This window comes from Equus quagga, chromosome 9, assembly GCF_021613505.1.
Source record: "Equus quagga isolate Etosha38 chromosome 9, UCLA_HA_Equagga_1.0, whole genome shotgun sequence".
Taxonomy (NCBI): domain Eukaryota; kingdom Metazoa; phylum Chordata; class Mammalia; order Perissodactyla; family Equidae; genus Equus; species Equus quagga.
The window spans coordinates 87,378,665-87,400,244 of NC_060275.1; the positions used below are offsets into that span (position 1 = coordinate 87,378,665).

General features: G+C 39.7%; 1 protein-coding gene across 3 annotated transcripts in view; it reads right to left on the minus strand.

Moving 5' to 3' along the window:
• Positions 1-21,580, minus strand: part of GHR (growth hormone receptor) — a 244,803-nt gene that overhangs the window by 21,924 nt on the left and 201,299 nt on the right. For all 3 annotated transcript variants that reach the window (XM_046671902.1, XM_046671903.1, XM_046671901.1), the window contains one exon: positions 6,382-6,511. In XM_046671902.1, the coding sequence (XP_046527858.1) occupies positions 6,382-6,511 (130 nt within the window). The remainder of the gene's footprint in view (positions 1-6,381; positions 6,512-21,580) is intronic.

A 21,580-nucleotide genomic window follows, 5' to 3' on the forward strand; every position in this document is an offset into this window, starting at 1 on the left:
ATAGTCAGATTCAATAAATTGGAACACCAGTATTTTGTGAGCAAGTATTTTAGTGGGGCCATTTTCAAGAAGTATCACATCTGAGGACATCATCAGTGTCTGCAGAGTGATAGGAGGCCATTTGGTACTTCTGCGTACAGTAAAAGCATCCATTCATTGGCTGCATAGGACGTGCTGGCTCCTAAATTAAGTGATTTATTGCTAGGTCCCTCATTATCCCCATGCTACCAATGAGGATTCTGAGGCTGAGGGAGGTTTAAAAATATTTCTTTATTAAAACACTGCAGAGAGTCAACTCCAAAACTATACAGATTCCCAGAGAACAGTGAGTCTCTGGACTTGGGCTTTTCCCCAACTCATGGTGGGGAGGCAACTCATGAGGAGGTACACTGATGGTGTTCTCCAGAGTGGCAACTCTAAGGTCTGGGTGGCCTTGAGGTGGAAAATTGGCTACCCTACTCTGAACCACTGCATCCTGCACCCTCTTCCCAAGGCTATCCTATGCTTGGGAAAGTTTCCCAATGCCTTGAACTCTTTCCCATACTCCTGATTTTTTCTCAATAACATGAAGATCCATGAGACCATTTCAAACATGCTGGACATCCAGGTAACATTTATGAAACATGGGGATCCTAGCCATTTTTCCTCCCATTCCTGAAAGAGATAAAAGGCATGAAACCAGAAATTTAAAAATCTTTCCAAGCCCCCAAAGCATCTTTCTTTTCCATTTTGTAAATAGGAATGGACATTTAATTATAGTATTAAAAAAAGGAAACAAAAATGAGCTGAGTTGAATCAATGTGTTTGCTTGTCAGTTCCTTTTTTTGGTTTCTCTGCAAAGAACAAGCTCATCTTTTCCTTTATCTTGGATCAGATAAAAACAGACAAACAAAACAAATCATGGAGGATAGATGGACACATGGAGAACACTGAAGAAATCAGAAAAACTATATCTCCATATTTATGTTTCACCATAGAGTTATTCAACTCCATCACCCTAGAGAAAGCATCATTTACCCAGATGACTGAAAACAACAGTAGGATGTGTATTTAATGGAAAAGAGATGCCAGGAAGGAAGTCTGAGTTTTTTGAAAGGAAATTCTCTGGTCAGCTGCCATGAGGACCTGAACAAAAATGCAGAGCAATCAAAAGGTTGTGCAGACTCAAGTCCACCACAGCAGGAACAGAGCAAACGTGAGAGAATGTGACACAGCTCTTCAAAGTCCCATCTGACTGACTGACTGAATGAATGAATACAGTAAACCATCTTTTGGTGCCTATTATAAAAGCACTATATAAGCATTGTATCTGGCATTAGCACTGTGCGGATATAATGATTAATGAGATTTGTCCCTACCTTCAGGCTAGAAGACACAGAAATTACCGTCTGAGTACTTTTTTCATCTCTTGCATTCAAACCATTGATATTTAATGAGCATTGATTATATAAAACACTGTGCTAGACACTATGGGGGATGCACATGTGTCTAAGGATTCAGTCCTGCCTCACGGGAATGACTAAAACACTGTTTTACAAAGCAATGTGGCTGAGTACTCATAGGTAATGCACATTAGGATGGGTAAAAGTTTAACAGAAGGCAATAGGGAAAGAAAGAGAGGGAACAGAGTGGTCAAAGGCACTGAGGTAAGGAAGCATGGGCTTGGGTGTGATGAGGGAAGCAGGAGGAAATGGAATGATAAGGAAGCAATTTCTTAAATTAGAATTGCTACTTGGGTTGGGTAATTTATTACTCCCTTATTATTCACTAGGCTATCAGCTGAGGAGAGAGTTTATACGTCAATGAGACATGAAACCAGGTAATCTGTGGCTGAGGAAGAAGAAATACGAATGACCCTATGCTGGCCAATGCCTAGGGCTGGCAGGCCAGACTGTGGAAGTCTGTGAGCATCCCTCTGGGGGATGGGTGCTGGGTAGCAGTGTGCAGTGAGGACACTGCAGGCCGTGGGGAAGGCAGGGACTGAAAGGAAGGGATGAGGAGCTGGGAGAAGACACATGTTTCCTCCTTTACAGCTGTTTCTCAGGCTGGCCTGTTTGGCACTTGGAAGAAGCTTGTGCAGTATCAGGGGGTCCTTGAGACAGCTGCTCATCAGCTGTTGGAAAGAACTTGGGATTAACATGGCAGAAACACCAGGGTCTGAGACAGTGAACTGTTGCTTAAATTCTAGTTGAGATTCTTAAAAGTTGTATACCCTTGGATGAGAGGGAGAGTCATCTGTGATGGGAAAAGCAAGTAGGTAGAGGGTAGGAGAAAGAGATAGTATGTGTGTGTATGTATTTAGTAGGAAAAAGATAAAAAAAAAGTTAGGGATAGGTGGGTCGTTGAAATATAATATGGTTTATTTTATCTGGAATTTCAAACTAAATAAGAGAGCATCAAAGAGAATGGTTGAACAAGATTGCCCAGGGAATGAGGCTTTCATATAAAAGCAGAGGGGAGAGCAAATGTATTTAGCGTAATTGATATTATTAAAGTTAGTATTAAAATGTCCTAGAGATTTAGGCCAGTACTTAGCAGGTCTGGATTTGTAACAGGGAGGTTAGCTCTGTGTTTCACACAGTGTCTCAACTTGGGCATGTCAGCACCCTGGTCCCCATGGGGACTGTACGAAAATCCCAAATCCATTAGCATCACAGAACAAACAACTGAAAGCACTCATCTTGAGCAGGATGGATCCGGAATAGGTGTTTCAAAGCACAGCTCCCAACCCCTTCCCTCATTAACTGAAGTTGAATTTTATTTTAAATAAATATTTAAAATTTATTTATAAACTATTAAATTTAGACAAAAAAAACCCAAATGGACTCACAAAACCGATACTCTTTTGCCTGTCTTCTCTGGGTTGAATTTCTACACGGATGACCAAAGCCAGGTTACAGAAACTACTTTCTCCTTCTCTTACTCTCAAGAGTTAAATGCTTTACGTTTGCTTCCAAACTATCTTGTGAAATAGGAGTGAGAACTATAGAAAGAGACTATCAATAGAAATCAGAATCAAGAGCAGAAGAAATGCTTTCCATCTAAAGGTAACCACTTGGAAGCGAAATCATAAAAATAAAACATCATTTATGTTCTAAGGGCAACTGTTTTTCATTACATACAGCTCATGTGTTTTAGGCTTAAAATTTAACCTTTTCCTTAGAAAAAAGAAAAGAAAGTAACAATGCCCTTTCTCCTTTCTAATTTCCCTCACAACCTCACATGGAAAATAAACTCTCTTCTAGAAGGCCAGGATAATTTATTGAGGGGGGCTAGTGTGGGGATGGCAGAGGTCGGGGGATGCAGCCTTAGGGACTGAGTCCTCACACGCTCACTTCTTTTGAAAACAAGGCATTTGCAGGCAAGCAGCTGAGAGCAGAGCATCTCTGACAGGCTCCCCAGAGCCTCCTTTTGCTGTGCCGGTGATTTGCGTTCATGCTGACTCCCCTCCAAGCTCAGAGGCTGAATATGGCAGGATCTCCATCACAGGGTGGCAGAGACCGTTCTCAATGGGCTGCTTCTCCTGCCAGCTCACCTGGTAGGGAGCAGAGCCAGCCAAGCATACAGCTGCCTCTGGGCCTGTCTGCTGACAGCCTGAGGTGTTTAGATTCCCTTGTGCTTTAGTTACCAAGGCCAGGCTGGTGAACTGAAAGCCCAGTGCATCGGCCACTTCTCTGCAACTTCCTGCCTCCCCTGCTCTGGTTCTGGATGAAATCATGTCACAGTTTTATTTGTGTGTCAGGGATGAGGAGTCACGATTCTATAGTTCCAGGAGTTGCATGGGAACTGAATTGTAAGAAACAATGATAACAGTCAGAAAGTGCATTTGCAATGTCCTCTTTGTGTGAGTGGGCAATGCGAAGTCTAATTTATTTGTCCACTAATCAAGGCAATAGAGTCCTGATACTCCTCACCCCTTCAATTCTACCCTTCCCAGATGAACTGGGCTGGGGGATTATGCTGTTTTGGCTAAGATATCCGAAATAATTATAGCTGTATAGAGAAAACACAAAATAGAGATTTTGCAAGTCTGGGTTGGCACCAATCATGAGGTTGCACTTGGGAGGCTTGAAGATGTGACAATTTTTCCCCTGGGATCCCAAACTCCGCTAGGGTGAAAGCAAATGACATCCTTCCAAACATGTCCGAGATTTTCCCTCCACCTGGTCACACTTACAGGGGCATCTCTGTTAGAACAGAGCCTGGGTTTTCACAAGAGATGCTGAAAGGCCTGGGGTGTGCAGAGGAGGCCTGGAGGAGAGTTATGTGGCCCTGATGGATGAGGGCAAGGGACAAATACATACTTGTGAAGGCTTCATTCCTTTGGATTTATCTTTTGGCTCAGGTTCAAATTCGGTGAATATTTAGGGTAGTGAAAACCCACTTTTGTTAAGTGGGCCCAACTCTGCTATTTCTCTACTCTGTTTAGGTAATTGTGCCTGTACAAATAACTTATTTTGTTTTGATTAAGCCAGCTCTCTAAGTTGCTGAAGCAAAAGCATCAAAATGGAACCTACTAAAATCTCTCTTCATTTAACAGTCTATTCAACAGATATTCAAAAGTGTTATCAAACATACCCGCTTTCTGTTCAAGTGTATTTATACAAAGCAGCATTGTCCAGTGGTCCCTGCCTCCCTGCAGTGTCAGCTTTAATTGAAAAAGAAGTACATTCGGTGCCCAATCATCTCATCCTTGTGTGCCCTTTGGGGCACATCCAAGGGACCTCACTCACACCGGGAAGGTGGGTAAGGCCAGTGCTGGTTGCTAACTCAAAGTATTTGTTATTTGCAAATTAAGCACCCATCTCTTCATTAAAAATGGTCTTAGAGCGTATCAATAATCACAAACAGTAGAGAATCACAAATCTTTTTTGTCGTCCAGGAATTGGAATTTTATATCGTTATCATTTTAAATTATTACAACATTACCAATAATAAGAATAGCAGCTTCCATTTATTGAGTACTTGCTATGTGCCAGGCACTGTGCTAAGTGTTTTTCATGTACTATCATCTAACATGATCCTCACAAGAAGCCCTGAGGCGAAGTCTATCATCTCCTATTTGCAAATGAGGCAGTTGAATTGTGGACAGACTGACTAATTTGCCTGGCATTACTTGGCGAGCGAGTGCCAGAGCCAGGCTGAAATGCTGGTTTGGTGGCCCCGAGCCCATGTCCTTCACTGCTCGCTGCATCTTCCTTCCCTTTCCCTGCTCCTCTAGGGGGCAGATAGCAGCATCCGTGGACTGATGAACTCCACCATCCTTGGATAAAGGGTCCCCACTAACCTTGCATCTTGGCTGAGGCCTTCCCTAGGGGTGGGGTGGAAAAGACATGCTAGTGTTTGAGCCTAAAATTTAAAAAAGCAAAAGAGTAAACAGAAATGGAAATGATGCCAAGCAAGGGGTAAGAATTAAACAACTTGAGTGGCGATTATATGGAGAGATCTCTATTTCCCTCTTCCCCTGTTATTGTACAGGACCACTGTAAAAATGGAACAGAAAAGTATTACTGTCCCTTATTGAATATAACAAATTTAACAGGAGCATAGGCTATTTTCTACATAGAAACCAAACTGAGTCTTTTAAAGCATACATTTTTTCAAAAAACTCCTATGGCTTTCCACCACAGGGAAAGTAAAATTGGAAGCCCTGCCATGGCCTACAAGGATTGGCACGGTGTGGTCTTGGCTAACTCTCTGCCCCTTCTCATATCACTTTCCCCATCTCTCACCTTGTGCCATCCACGCTGGCCTCCTGGTTTCCTCAAACATGCCAAGTCGGCCTCAGGGCCTTTGCACTTGCAATTTCCTTTGCCTGGACAGAGTGTCTCCCAGATATTCACGTGGCCTCTCTCAGTTCATTTATGTCTCTGCTATAATGCACCACATTAGAGAGGCCTCCTATGATCTCCTCGTTTAAAATATCACCCAAGCTCCCTACGCACACTCTGCACACTCACCCACACTTTCACACACTCACCCACACTTTCACACACTCACCCACACTTTCACACACTCACACGTGCACATATTCACACACAGTGATGACACTCTTCATTCTCTTTCTGGCTTTATTTTTCTTAATAACCCCTATTATCAGTTGACATTTAATTTATTTTTTATTTTCTGTCTTGCCCCACTGGAAACAAATCTCCATGAGACTAGGGACTTTCTCTTTTTGTAATCACTGCTGTATCTCCAGTGCTTAGAATAGTACCCAACACACAGTAAGGGCTTAACTAATATTTTTTTGAATAAATGAATGAGTGAATACACTTGCCATCAAAATAAATCATTTTCATTCCTACCACTGCATGCAACTCAGTCTACTTTAGTCAGAAAATCCATGCAGAAAAAGTCAGAGAGGCATGCGGGCCGCACCTTCTAATATAGAACAGCTGTACGGATCCTGGGCTCTTTAAACCGTGACGAACTCCATCTGTCCAGTGGCATGAAAAAGTCTCTAGTTCAGGTGAACGGCACTTGGTGAATTTAGGCTTCCCAGAAGAATCTGCAGAATAAAAAGAAAAGGCAAGGCCCCAAATCAGGAGAGTAATGTATGGTCCTAATGCAATTCGTGTTTAAAGTGGTAAAGAAGAACTACTTCTAGAAAAGCTGTTTTCCTGGGTCACCACTTCAGAGCTGTTGCTTGCCGGTTATTTCTCTGTCAGCCTTGTTTCTAGGGACAAACTGTTTTGTCTTTATTTCAAACGTTATTTCTTAGGGCCTGTTTAAGAAACCAGAGGTCGAGATAAGGATTTGGGTACAGGTAGTTTGTTTGGCAGGTGACCCCTGGAACCAGAAGTGAGGGAAAAGGAGACGGGGAAGAGGAGAGAGAATAGTGAATAAAGTGTGTGTTATTCAGTAGGTGAACATAGTGGCCAACTGGGGCCCAACCCCACAGAGGCCCTTGGGAGAAGCTGTGGCGAGAGTGCCTTACTGGTGTCCTAGACAAGGATGGGAAGCCGGGGCGTTTATCCACCAACTTCAATCAATCACCCACTGGTGGAAGGTTGCCCTGGAGGTGTTCACATGAGCTCATGAACTTCTAGGCTGCACCTGCATATGTGCTGAGGGTCCTTCTGAGAAACCCAGGCAGGCACCTGAAGTGTGCTCAGCAACGTGCACGGTGGCAACTGTCCACCACAGATGGCTGTGCTGACATCAAGTGGGCCAAAAGGATGTAATGTGGGGACCACAGCATCCACTACAGGGCCTTTTCTCTTTCTATAGGTTTTTTACAAAAAGCTACTATGTTTGCATTCTTTTAAAAGATTCACCCAGTAAATTCATTAAATAGATGTTGACTCTAACTGACTTACGCATGTATATGTGTCAATTCTAATTTGGGAAGTGGAGACTGCCCCCCACCCATTAGGATATTAGCCCAAACTCTTCTGCATCCATGACATCTGCAGTTATAGAGGCGCAACAGACAAGTCTGAAGCAAAACTGATTTTTCTATCAATTCTCATTGTTCTTCTGACATCCATGGCCATTTTGGAGACAGTCAAGTTTCTCTTTTTTTTTTGCTCCTTATATGATTTGTCTTCAATTGTAAACTTAATATATTTGTTCTCTGATCTAAAACTCTCATTCTTGGGCAATAGGGAGGCTCTCAATATTAAAGTATCTTTATAAATACTTTAAAACATAATTTAAAAATAAGTAGCATGCAAAGAAACATCATAATTTCCAATTCCAAGTTCCAGGTACATATCTGGTGTTCTGAACTGAAACACACCTCCTTTTCTCTCTGCCAACAAACTCATAAGGAATGGAAGATATAAACTTTCTAAACAAATCCCTCATTCAGCCATCCATTCAACAAGCACTTATTAAACATCTGTTTTGTGCCAAGCCCTTCTCCAAGGATAGAGCAGTAAATAAAACTGATAACATTCTGGTCCTCGTGGAGTTTCCTTTTCAGTGGGGGCTGGGAGACATGGGGATCCTAAGTAGAAAAATAAACAATGTAAGAAGAGACAATATGGCTGGGAAAGAGGGACCCCACTTTCCTTCTACTAATACCCATATTCTTTCAGTGAAGAAGCTCAGGCTTCTGAAAGGTGTCCTTGTTTTAGAACACCTGCTGCCCTGAACAGTCCTGCCATGAGTAAGTAATCTTCAGGGAATCCCGAGCTGCCAAATGCTCCTTTGCCTTGGGAGCCCATGTTGGGGATGGCAGAATTTTTTTCTTAATAAAAGTCCATGGTCACACTGTTCTAAGAAATATTCCTTTTCTTGTACGAATTAAGAGATTTACAAGAGTTTTGGGAGCATGGATAGGGTCTGCCTTGGTACCAAGGGCAGATGGTCAGCCCTCTCTAGGTGGTCAGCATTCAAGAACCCCTCTCAGAGCACTGAAGTGGAGGGGCCCCCATGATCTGTTACAAACGAATACAGTGAAAAGGCATACATTTCATTAGGCAGGCACCCATTATACAGTAGAGCACCTGGAAAACTTCCTTTTCCTAATAGCTGAAGCACAGAAAACAATACTTTTAGGTTCTTCCAGAAAATGAGTGATTAATAAAACATGTTTAAACCCTGACTATTTTAATGCTGGCAGATTTGAGGAGAGTATTTCAAATTCTGACTGCTCTTTCCCACAGAAGGTAAGAAGAGGAAATGCATGGATTACAAATTGAGAGGTTTGTGTTCTACTCCGGGCTCTAATACTATTTAGCCTTGATCTTCCCAAGCCGTTTGGGCCTCAGTTTCCTCATCAGAGAGGCTGGAATAGATGAGATCCAAGGTCTTTTGGACCTTTACAACTTCACTTTTACAATTAAGTGAAACATACAACCATTAATAACAGTGTACGGAACTAAAAAATAATTTTGGCATTTGAGCTGAAACAATCAGAGAACACCAAACACAAAAGCCGTTCAGGTTCCCATATTCCCTGTGTAATAAAGCTGCCACACAAAGTCAAGAATAATAAACCCAACCCCAAAACTTGAAACAGAAAGGAAAAAACATTGCTAGCTGGGGGGATAAAAAGAACTTAAAGAAGAACTAATTTGAATTTTGCTTGCTTAAACTTAGTATTCCTGTTTATTCTGTTTCCTTTTAACTCCAGATGTATAGACAGCACCATATTATCTTCTCATTCTAAATAAGAAATAGGAAATTCATGGTTTTGGTGCTAATGTGATGCAGCGTGTGCCCTCATAGGAACCCTGATATAGACATAGTGCAGCAAAGATTTTTTTTTTGTCTTTTTTATGTCTACCTTTCATTGCCTGCCCTCCTTTCTCTACCTTCCTCCTTTCTCTCTCTTTCCTTGTACCCCCCTTCTCTCCTTCTTTCTTTCTTTTATGGCTGGGTATGTGCTGGTAAGTGCTGTAGCAGACAGCCTCTCAGCTGGCTCTCAATGATCCCTACCTCCTGTTATTTATAAACTTATGTACTTCCTCCCCTCAAGCAACTTGCTTCTAACCTACAGAACATGGCAGCATAGAGGAGATGTCACATCTGTGATTAGGTTACAAAAGACTGTGACTTCCATCTTGCTAGCACACTCTCTTTCTTGCTGGTTTTGAAGCAGCAAGCTGCCATGTTGGTGAAAACCACATGAGAAAGAACTAGGGTGGCCTCTGCAACAACTAGAAAGAAGCTGAGGCCTTCAGTCTAACAACCCTTGAAGAACAGAATCTTGGGGAACAACCACATAAGTGAGCATAGAAGCTGATCTTGACCCAACCCAGGCTTCAGATGAGACCACAGCCCCAGCTGACACTTTGATTGCAGCCTTGTGAGAGACTCTGAAGCAGAGGACCCAGCTGATGGGTTAATTTGGAGGAAGAGTAGGGAATAATATTAACCATAGTAAATATCTGAATGCTATTGATACAGAATAAACAAATCCAATATATTGGAACTTCAAAGCAGGTTTGAGAATGGCATAAGACACTTTTCTTAGAAAATGGAAGGTATCACAGTGAGTGTGGCAAAGTGGGTAACTTCTCTTTTGGAGGCAAGAAGATCTGCAGTGTAGTTGGCTGCTTAGCTCCTTCTCAGTCATCTCCTGCTTCAACTATTACCACTGTGGCTGAAGACATCCCACATTCCTAAAGTTCAGCTCCCTAGCATCATGCTGAGGTTTTCCAAGTCTGAGAGGTACTGACCTAACCTTAAAATGAGCACCTCCCTGATGACGTCTGAAAATCCTAGTAGAAACTTATTGTATATTTCATGATGAAGACAGCAAATGGCTACCATACACTCTCAGGTCCTCTCTGATGAGCCACAACAGATAGTCATTTCGGAACTAGTAATACTTCCTGCTCTCTTGTGATTTTTTTTATAGTCTAAATCTAGAGACAGCGTAGTTCAATATTCATTTATAGTATCTCTGAAAAGAATGTTGCAATTGACAAGAGAGCCTACTTTTGGCTCTAAATTAATTCTGAGAGAAATAAGTGTTCCAACTCAAGTCATCCCAAATTCTGAAGAAATGTTAGTATTAACGCTAATCAGCACTCAAAAATCTTGACAATAGATTTGGGATTCATTTTTACTTTCTCTTTGGAGGCTTCATTATGAAAATGAGGATTATGACTTGTAGCTACATCTTTATTTTAGTTATTATTTCTATATTACACACCTGTTACATATTACATCATGTTGAATATTTTACATATATTATCTCCTTTAATACTGAAAACTCCAGAAGGGAGGCATTATTTCCACTTAGAAATGAGTGAAATTGGATGTTTAGAGAAGTTAAGTGAGTTGCATGTTTATACTGCTGTAGATAGAAGAGATGAGATGAAAACACAGGTCCGTGTGATTTCAAGGGTAAACTCTTAGCACTAACGAAAAATAGCTTTTTTTGTTAGACAATTCTCTCTTGCTTTTCAAAAAGTCCCCAGAAGGGAAAAATGACAAGCTCAGATGTGCTCTTTATTCATCTCTCAGAAATTAGTAACCTGGCCAATCCCAAGAGCAGCATTTCCTGACTGTGACTGCACATCTGAATCACCTGGGGAGCTTTAAAAGCTACCGATGTCTTGGCCTATCCCAGAGACTTGAGTCAATTTGTCTGAGGTGCAGCCTGGGTGTCGCAATTTTTAAAAGTTCCCTAGATGCTTACAATGTGTAGCCCAGGTTGCAAACCACTGCTATAGAAAAATTAAGTTATATGCAAGCATTGAAAAGTTGGCTTTCCACGTTATTTGATTCTCTGATCAGTTCTAACAGAGTTACATATCAAGAGTAATGCTTGGTCGAAACTTTTATGAGCCTAGTTTGGGAGAGTGTGTGGAGGATATGAATACTAATTATCACCACAGTAGAGTATCACAATGCTTCATGATGAATGCTTTGAGAACTAAGAGATAATATATGTGCAAAATGGTACACATCTAAATGCAAATCCTGCCTAAACTTCTGATGAACTATAAACTGGTAATAGGAATCAATTAAGAATAAGTTAAATTGGTATTCCTACTGAAATTATTGCTTAAAAGGCTTGAAGAGAGTTTTACTAAATTCAAATTCAATTCTATACAAATTCAGGTTTTTAAAAGTCGATGGAATGGCATTATGTCCAAATGTGCAATGATCGAGGGACAATGTCAGAGGGAGCTGGGAGGCACCGCTGGCTGCACCACCCCACCTCTGACAGTGATCATTGCTGATTTTCCAGTCGGGTCGGCTGGTCAGGCTGAAGTAGGCTTCCTCCTTCGCTGTCAGGGGCTCTCCCCTTGGAGGAAGATGACATTCCCAGACAGTACACAGAGGGAGGACAGGAACCAGCTGTTGTATATTGTAGTCATTTGCATTCCTACCCTCTATTCTCTCACCAGACATGCTTTTCTATCCTCAACTCATGATAAAGCAGAAACAAAAACCAAATCAAATCACATACAAGTTCCCAGTGTCTGCTTGGAGTTTGGGGTTAGGGGAGAAAGAAGAGGAGCCACTGACGTGGGAAAGGAAGGCACTCAGCAGTCAACTGCTGTTAAATGTAGAACCGTCACTGCAACATGTCATGTGGACCATCTGCTGTCAACAGTCCCGGACACTTGTTATCACCCCTGAACAGAGGCTGGGCACTCAGATGCCTTGTGTTGGGGTAGGGGCTTGAAGGGAAAACCCTGTCCTCTGACCAAAGTGTAACTAAATACAACCAGTTGAGAATTTCCTTTTGAGTAGGGCAGCAGTAGACAAACAAGGAAAGGAAGAAAATAAAACACTAGTTCATAATAAGATTAAGAATTAAAACTTGTAAAAACATAGTAAAAAACCTAATTTTATAGAATAGATAAACAAACTGCAAACATGATTTTAATCCTAAAAGATAAAGAAATTGTAAGACCAAACCAGAGTATGTAGTTATACGTGCATGAAAAATGAAAGAGGAAATATTGTAATTAGAGAAAAGCAGGAGACGCATTGGACCAAATGACTTTTGGCCCCTTTCTGGTGGATCTGGGTTCTGCTAAGAAATCTGCATATGCAGTCAATCAAGGGTCAGTTTTAGAAGAGAAGCATAGTCACAGCTTGCTTAGTCACCCTGATCTGGATAAAGAATAGTTACTGCTGAACATAAGCCAAAGTGAGGAAATAGTTATTGTCATTTGAAATAGCTTTCATATGTTCTGAAGATTGCACAAGCACGCTGGTCCAGGCCAAGTATGGTGAAACTGTCATGTTCCTTCCACAAATAATAAACAAGAGATAGTGATTTAAGCAGAGTTAGTCCACTTCCTAGATTTCGCCTGCACAGGCTTTGAGCAAAATCTTTGGGTGACTGATTAGCCTAAACATATCAGTAATTTAAGAACATCTTTGGAGTTAGCCTTTCCATTAGGGTAAAACACAGAACATCCATGATCCTCAAAGGTTGGCTGAGAGAAGATGGGAAGATGTCATTCTGCCATGATGGAAAGAAGTGACTGCATTCAACATAGTTGCTTTTCCAGGGCCTCTTCACAGGCAAAAACAGAATTGAAAGGGAAATGACAATTTAATAACAACTAAGATTTCCTGGGGGTTACCATGTGCCTGTCACTGTCCGGCACATTATATGTATCAACTTTATTCTCACAATGATGGGATGAAGTAGGTACTGTTATTCTCACCATTGTATAGATGAGGAAACTGAGGCACAGAGAATTAAAATAACTTGCCCAAGGTCACTTGGTTACTAAGTAGTAGAGCCCTGATTCTCACTAGGCAGTCTTGCTTTATGGTCTGTCATCTAAACCACTACACTCCTAGCTTTCTAAGTTTTTGAAAGTGATCCTCAGGAAGACATATTTTTCTACAGCATGACCCAGTATGTACATATTTATATATAATAAAATATCTTAAAACATACAAATTCTTACTGCCTGCAATGAACCCTGATCTATTATATTCTATTTCAATTTATAAACAATGTCACTTACAACCCGGTAAATTATTTACTAATGGGTCACCACTTTCAGTTTGAAAAACACTGCCCACAAAGCTATTGTGTCCCTATGAAAGTTGAAAATTAATATGAATGTTGGTCTGCATTTTTCTCAAAGCAAGGCAAGAACATCTCATTTCTCTGGCATGGATTATGAGTTTCCAGGTAACTGAAACTTATTCTTGAAATTCTCTTTTCCAAAATATATTTTAAGATTTTCTGAATCATTAACAAAGTCTGGCAAGTGTCAATTGCCCTTTTAAATGACTTTGCATGGGGGTCAAGGATTATCATACCGAATTATGGTGGAACCCTGCACCTAGGGCTGCTGGGGGAGGTCCGCCTCTTGCCCCTACAGTAAACAGCATTGCTGGTGATATTCATGCTCTCACTTTAGATTTGTTTAATTCACAAGGAATGACATAATTTTCCTGGAATGACATAATTTATTAAATAAAATAATGTACTAGAAACAACAATAATTTTTCATCTTGAGAGTTACCTTGACAATTGATCGAAGTTATTGGGAAATAACTTCTGATAATACTGGGTAGTGGCTGAGAGCACAGATTCTGAAGCCAGACTCCTAGGTTCCAATCCCACCTCCATCACTTACAATCTGTATAATCTTGGGCAACATACTTAACCTCTTCAGTTTCCTCATCTGTAAAATGGGGATAATAATAGTTTCTCATAGGGTTATTGTGAAGATTAAATGAACTAATAAAATATATCAAGTTCTTAGAAAAGTGCCTACAGAGTAAGCATATAAGCGTTTGCTGTTTTTATTTCCATTTTCACAGTCAGCTGTGACAGTCAATTTATGGTTTGTTACCTAGAAAGTACAAATGACTAACTTTGCTAAACCTGAAATTCACCCTCATTTTACTTGTAATTACAAGTCCATTGGTACTAGTTGAAATATCTGAAATGGATGTGGTGAAGTTTTGACAGCCATTTCCCTCACTGTTCAGAGGTGATGCTCTGTGGTTGAGTTCTAGACAGTCATAGCTATAGAAGTCTGAGTTCCAGGTTATTGGAGGGTGTTGCTATATTATTACATATTAGTATTAAAATTAAAAAAAATTCAAGCAAAGCCTTTCTCTGTGTTTTCCTGAGAAACAAAAGAGAACAGTGCAAGTCTACAAAGAAGCTCATGCGGCGAGAAGAATTACCAATGACTCATGCAGACACTGTAGGGCTGGCCCTAAAAGGTTCTCTGGAACATTGAGAACGCTACTTGATGCTTTTCCCTGTTGGCCTGGGCACTCTGGACTCACAGCAGAAGCTTTATCAGCTTCTTGGCAATGATCTTTTCAGAAAAAGCATATTAAATGGAAAGAGTGCTGACTGGAATTTGGGGAGTTCTGGTTCTCTCACAGATAGACCATCCAACTATTTTACCTCTGAGCCAATGACACCCTGAATGGAATGGGCTGGGTGATTAAATCATACTTTTAAAAATTTTATGTTTTATTTTTTTTGTAAAGGAAATTCAGCCTAAAAATTTGCTGGGGCTTCCTGGGGACCAGGTTCTGTACTGAGGGTACTGAGATTTGCACAGTGCCTGGTGCCCAGTAGGCCCCCAGTAAACACTTAGGTTGAGAGGAATGAACCCCTTCCCCAGCTTGCTGGTCCTTCCTTTTGAATTTCTGCTTTGAGGCCACACATCCTTCTCCAAAGTACTCCTGTCATTTCCAAAGTGCTCTTCTATTCGAAGAACTTCAGAAATTCAGTGATTTTTCCGCGAAAGAGCACCTTACACCCCCTTTCACTCAAGGTCACGTCCTTGATGGATGCTTGTCTGTCAAAATACTGTAAAAGAAATCTGAAAACTTCCTGGTTGATCAGTATTGTCAAAAGTAACTGAATTGCCTAGTAGATAATATAGTGTCAATGAGCACATTTAAGAAAGACTGTAGGCTTTTTTTTTTAACCTATGGAATTGCCAAATGGTTATGAAACCACAAATACTCAGGTTGTATGAGCTATTGGCAAAAAAGACTCTAAACTAATGATGAAAATTGACAAAACATTTAAGGAAGTATTTTGTATTGGATAATATTGAATGTAAAGAATTCACATTCATACTTGATTTTCTTTATGGTTCTCTGCGGAATTAAGGAAGGCACAGCTGTAAACTCTTCTGCTTAGGCACTTAATGGCTTAGAGTTGAGAACAAGAGTTCACAAGATCTCCCCTGAACCATTCATTTCTTTCTTTTTTATCATTCCAAATTAAACTCTAGTATGCCTTTAAAAATGGATTCCTGGTGCTTTTAAAAAATTGTAGGGTTGACCAAAATAAAGACTTACTGAACATATCCAGTCACTTTAAGATAAATGTCAAGTCAATTGAACTTGGTAGAGTCTTGGAAAAGTTATTTACTGCACATGTGGTCTGGCAGGGAAGTTAACTGGACACAGCCTATACAGACAGCTCATGTGTGCAGCAATGTCAGGAAGCAGAGAGCTGTGCATGTACTACTGCTAGCATTTAAGCATTTATTGTATCACCAAAACTTGCTTTTTGTTGTTTTATTTAGTTTTCATGGAACTCTTTCTTTATAAAATGTATTGTATTTACTTCCCTTTTAAATAGTTGCAGTTGAACATAATCTTGGTTTTCAATCCTCAGTGGCACTAATCAATCATCTTCCTTCTCTTCCCTTTCTCCTCCATCACATTTATCTGGTGCATTTAGCTTACTTAATGCTTCCACATTATTTCATTTAATTTTCTTTGACAGAGTGATCATATACTTCTCTGATTTAAAATTTTCCTCTTCTCCCGTGATATTAGGTTCTTTACCCATCAATCTCAAAACTATTGTGACTGCTAATAGGGTTTCTTGGGTGGGTCTTGGTGATCTTTTCTCTAGCTAGAGAGCAGGATGTGCCAAGGTAGCTACAGCAGCCCCAAGTTCCAGTAGTGTAGCCTGCTGGAAGGCAGAAACATGAACATCCCCTCAAAGACACATTCTCACTGCCCTGCAGAGGAACTGACCTAGGAAATAGAATTGTCACAATTCCATTATTTTCTTTAAAGCGTATTCTGTATAGCATGGTTTTGAGATGTCAAAGACAAACAGCACTAAATTCAGCAAAATTTATTTCCTGTTTGGTTAAGGTAAGGGACATCCTGGATAATATAATCAAATAATTAAAATACAAAGCAAGAAGACGTGGAGAAATTGGAACCTCTGGTAAGAACACAAAATGGTACAGCCACTGTAGAAAACAGTTTAGCAGTTCCTCAAAAAGTTAAACACAGAGTTAGTGTGTGACCCAGCAATTCTGCTTTTAGGTATTGAAAACATATGTTCACACACAAACCTGTACAAATATGTTCAATGGAGCATTATTCATCATAGTCAAAAAGCAGAGGCAACCCAAATGACCATCAACTGATGAGTGGATAAACAAAATGTAGTATAATTGTTTAATAGAGTATTATTCAGCCATAGGAAGAAATAAAGTACTGATACATGCTACAATATGGATGAACCTCGAAAACATTTTGCTAAGTGAAATAAACCAGACACAAAAGGTCACGTATTATATTACACCATTTACATAAAAAGCCCAGAATAGGCAAATTTATAGAGACAGGAAGTCGCTTAGTGGTTGCCAGAGAATGAGGGGAAGGGGAAATTGAGAGTGACTACTAATGGGTACAGGGTTTCATGGTGAAGTGATGGAAATGTTCTTGAATTAGATAAGTGGTGATAGTTGCACAACATTGTGAATGTTCTAAAAACTACTTTAAAATGGTTAAAATGGCAAATTTTATGTTTTGTGAATTATATCTCAATAAAAAAACCTATCTAAAATATACAAAACAAGAAATTATACTTACCCCTATAATTTACTAAATATAATTTAATTTTTATTTTCTTCTTAGCCTTCATTGGGCAGTCACTTTTTCCATTAAAAAACCACTACTCATTAATGTAGGCATGTCACTGTCACAAAAACAGGGATTTGTAACTCACTGCACAAATGATACTACTGGATCTCTCGGCCACATAAAAATGTCCTAAATGAAACTTAGCTGAAGCACTTGTGAATGGGGTTGTCAGGTTTTTTTTAATGAAATGCTCCAAATTCCTGAAAATTAGTAGATAGCAGAGGGATTACAGACAGTTAACACATTGCATGCTGGAATCACCTGGAAAATTGAAAAAAATACTGATGCCTGAGTTCCATCCTTTGAGACTCTAATTGGTAATTTATAGAATCACCAATTTACTTGTCTGGGCATTGGCTTTGTAAAAGCTCCCCAGTGATTTTTAAAGTGTAGCATAATTTAAGAAGCACTGGCTTATATCATCTTTTTCCTTCTGAGCCCAGAAGGCATCCTGCTTGTTTCTACCACTGGAGCCTCTTGTCTGGTTCTCACATGCAAGTTCTTAGCCAAAAATGAGAGGAAAAAGTAAGAGTGGGAACATTCTAATCCAAGCCTAAAAGTATAGTAATGCTTTGCCAACGTCAGATCTCTGTCACTGAAAAATATGAACTTAATGAAGTCTAAGGGGAGCCTTCTATTGCCAGAAGAAACCAGCTGACAAATGAGACTTCATTTTCCCCATCTGGTAATTTTGTCGAGGCCATTTAATTCTGACTGGTGATGGTATATTTTTCCATGTAATTTCACTTCTAAGCTTTGGAGTCTGAAATGCAATACAACAGGGTCTTTTGTAACAAGCAGACCGAAGCTTTTTAGTTTTAAGATTTATGGCTAAATTCAACATTCATTCATTCTTTTGTTCGTTTATTCAACAGACAATCACTGAACACCTGTTTAGGCACCAGCTTTCAGCTTAACATCATTGCTTGTATGGTATATTTTTTACAGTATACAGTAAAGAAACAGTATATTTGGTCCAAGGATCACAGCACACCAGACAGACTATCTTATGTAAAGACGCTGGGCCAGTTGCCTAAGAGAATCAACTCAGCCATTCTTTCTTAATAACTTTTGCTCTGTGCACATTCTCTTGCCTTGTGGAATTATTACCACCACATGTTTGAATTTCTAAGTCTATATCATTCAGATTTAAAAAACCTTTCTTATATATATTTCTATTTTCATAAAAGAATGACCAATATGACAAATACAAAGATACATATGGTATACGTAGACATGACCTCCAAAATGCAGGAACAAAGAACATTTTTCTATAAATATACATATTTCTCAGGAACATAGCTTGTCATTCTCTTGTGTGTGTGTGTGTGGTTTTTAAAAAAATATTTTTTAGGTATTTATTGCTGCAGTAAGGCAGCTGTGTCACACTCCATTCTTCTAAACCCAAGAGTTCTCAACCAGGGGTGAGCGCCCCTCCTCTCCCCCAGCAGAAGACATTTGGCAATGTCTGGAGACATTTTTGACTGTCACAGCTAGGGGAGGGGGTGATTCTGGCGTTTAACAGGTAGAGGCCAGGGATGCTGTGAAACATCTTACAATGCACAAGACAGTCCCCACAACAAAAAATTATCTAGACCAAATGTCAATAGTGCACTGTTCCAAACAAATAATTAAACCCATAAAGTTATAAAATAGTTCTCCAAAATTTAAATATATACCTAGGATGAAAAAAGCTAACATAAAAATCTAAATCCTCAATCTCCTCTACCCCTTGGCTGTTTAAGCTTTTTTTTCCTGCTCAAAAGAAAAATACCTTGTATTTTTACGTCCATTGGATTTTTTAAGACTTTCACATCAGACATTCCATGTTTCAATTAATCAAGAAGCATCTATGCGGCACCTATTATGTGTAAGGCAATCTCTCAGGTGCAGTAATTATAAAAATAACATAACACGTGGATTCTGCCTTTGAAGAGCTGTACTCTATCTAGTACAGGAAAGAACACGTGCATATGAGAAGTGGCTAACAATAAAAGGCAGTTAAAATAAAGATAATAATTGCTTTAGGAAATCAAAGAAAGTAATAACTATTAATAGCTGAGGGTGGAGGGACAGAGGAATGTTTCAAAGAAGAGTAAGGAGAGGGTGATTAACTCACCCCAGTTTGCTGAGATTGAAAAAAGCTGATGATGATCACTGACCAAACACCACCAGAGACACATACGTACACAAAGTTAGGTTTATTTACCCTCATACCTACTGAATCAGAATCTGCATTCTGACAAGATCTCAGATTATCTGTATGCACATTTAAGATTGAGAGGCATTGACTTAAGGCATCTGACTGCCAGCTAATGGCTCTTTCTAACTGGACCAGTGGTTCTCAACTCTGGCTGCACACCAGAATCACCTGGGGATCTTTCACAAACTACCTTCCAGAGATCTAATTTGATTGGGTGATGCCTTACACAATGTTGTGTGTCAATTATACCTAAAAAAAAAAGTCAACACTTTTCTCAACGTTTCGAGTAAAAGAAAAAAAAAAAAAAGATTAGCGTAATGCTTGGGCATTGGTAGTTTTTAAATGCCCCAGGCAACTCTATTGTGCAATTAGGGCTGAGGACCACTGGATTAGACCAATAAGCTTCTGGTTAGATTAACATAATAAACTCCAGAACCAACTATATTGAAAGCCTCCTCCAATGCTGAGCCCTGTGAAAAACAAACCAAATAAGGACTGGCAAGGTAAAACAGTATACACTGAATCTCTGGGGGGAAGTCGACCATCTCCAGATGATGAGGATGTTGAGTGTGTCTGCATTGGCTCCCAGGGGATGGCAGTGTGGGAGCACAAGCCCCTCCTGTGGGTGACCTTCGTGGGGTCTTCCAGGAAGGTCCAGCCATAAATTCCACTTGTGTGGAGCAGAAACATATGCTCACAGCTGTGTTTCGAGGGTTCTAAAGTTGCAGTTTCAAGAATATATGGCGGTGAGAGTGCAGCTGCCTTAATTGTAGGAGTCATGGAAGTTAGTGTTAGATTCTTTGCCATCGATCCTGGGAGCAGAGCCAACTCCAGGCTCCAGGATGGCCCTGTGTCAGTCCACATAGAACAGCTATGGTTGCCTTTGTGGGAAACTTACAACTTCTCCACAGAACACATCATACCAATTCCTGGCATCACTCTCCTGCAGCAAATTTCCTAAGCCCTCATGGTTCTTTCTGGAAAGCAAATGTTGGAGAGATCTGTGTTTTTTAGAGAGATGCTTCTCAAACTTTAATGTGTATAGGCATCAATGAGAGATCTTGTTAAAATGCAGATTCAATAGATGGGAGCTGAGATTTTGCACTTTTGACAAGTTCCCAGATGCTACTGCTGCTTGTGGTGATCATATTCTGAACAGCAAGAATTTAGATCTGTGTTGTCCAATATGGTAGCCACTAGCCTCATGGGCCAGTGCGACTGAGGAAGTGAATTTTTTATTTTATCCAATTTTAAATTAAATTAAAATTTAAAAATGAAAGTGGTGCAAAATACTTTTCCTTAAATCTAACTTTAAATGTTTCAGTAGGACTACATTTCACTTTAATGAAAATTTAACATCCCAATTGAGATGTGCTGTAAATGTAAAACACACACTGGATTTTGAAGATTATGAAAAAGTAATGTAAAGTATCTCATTAATAATTATTCTATTAGATGGATTATATATCAAAATACTATTTTGGATATATTGGGCTAAATATGACATTATTAAAATTAATTTTACTTGTTTCTTTTACTTTTTTAATATGACTACTAGAAAATTTAAAATTGCATATGTAACTTACATTCTATTTCTATTTGACAGTTTTGGTTTAGATGATAGAACTGATTTCAAAGGACAACATATTTAATTAAAAAGGAAGAATTCAGAAAATACACTGTGTCAGGTTTAAACATAGGTGATATAAAAAACTTGCTAAATTGAAAAATTGTGTAGTATACAGCTAACCCCATTTCAACAACTCCATCCCCTCTGGTCCACTCTCTGGAAAGAGCTCAGAGTTTTCATCTAGTTCATGGACACTCAAACGCCCCCAGCAGGAGACCCAACCTAACCTTCTTGAACAGAGCCCTTAATATTCTAAAATTTTCTTTCCTATCTTATTCCCTCTAAATTCCCATTCCCAATCTTAGACCCTTCGTCTGTAGGAGCAGTATGGGAGTAGTAGAAAGAGCACAGGCTTGAAAATCAGCTGGATTTAAGTTTGAATCCCAGATGTGTGACTTACTAGAAATATTGCATAAATTTTCTAAGCCCCA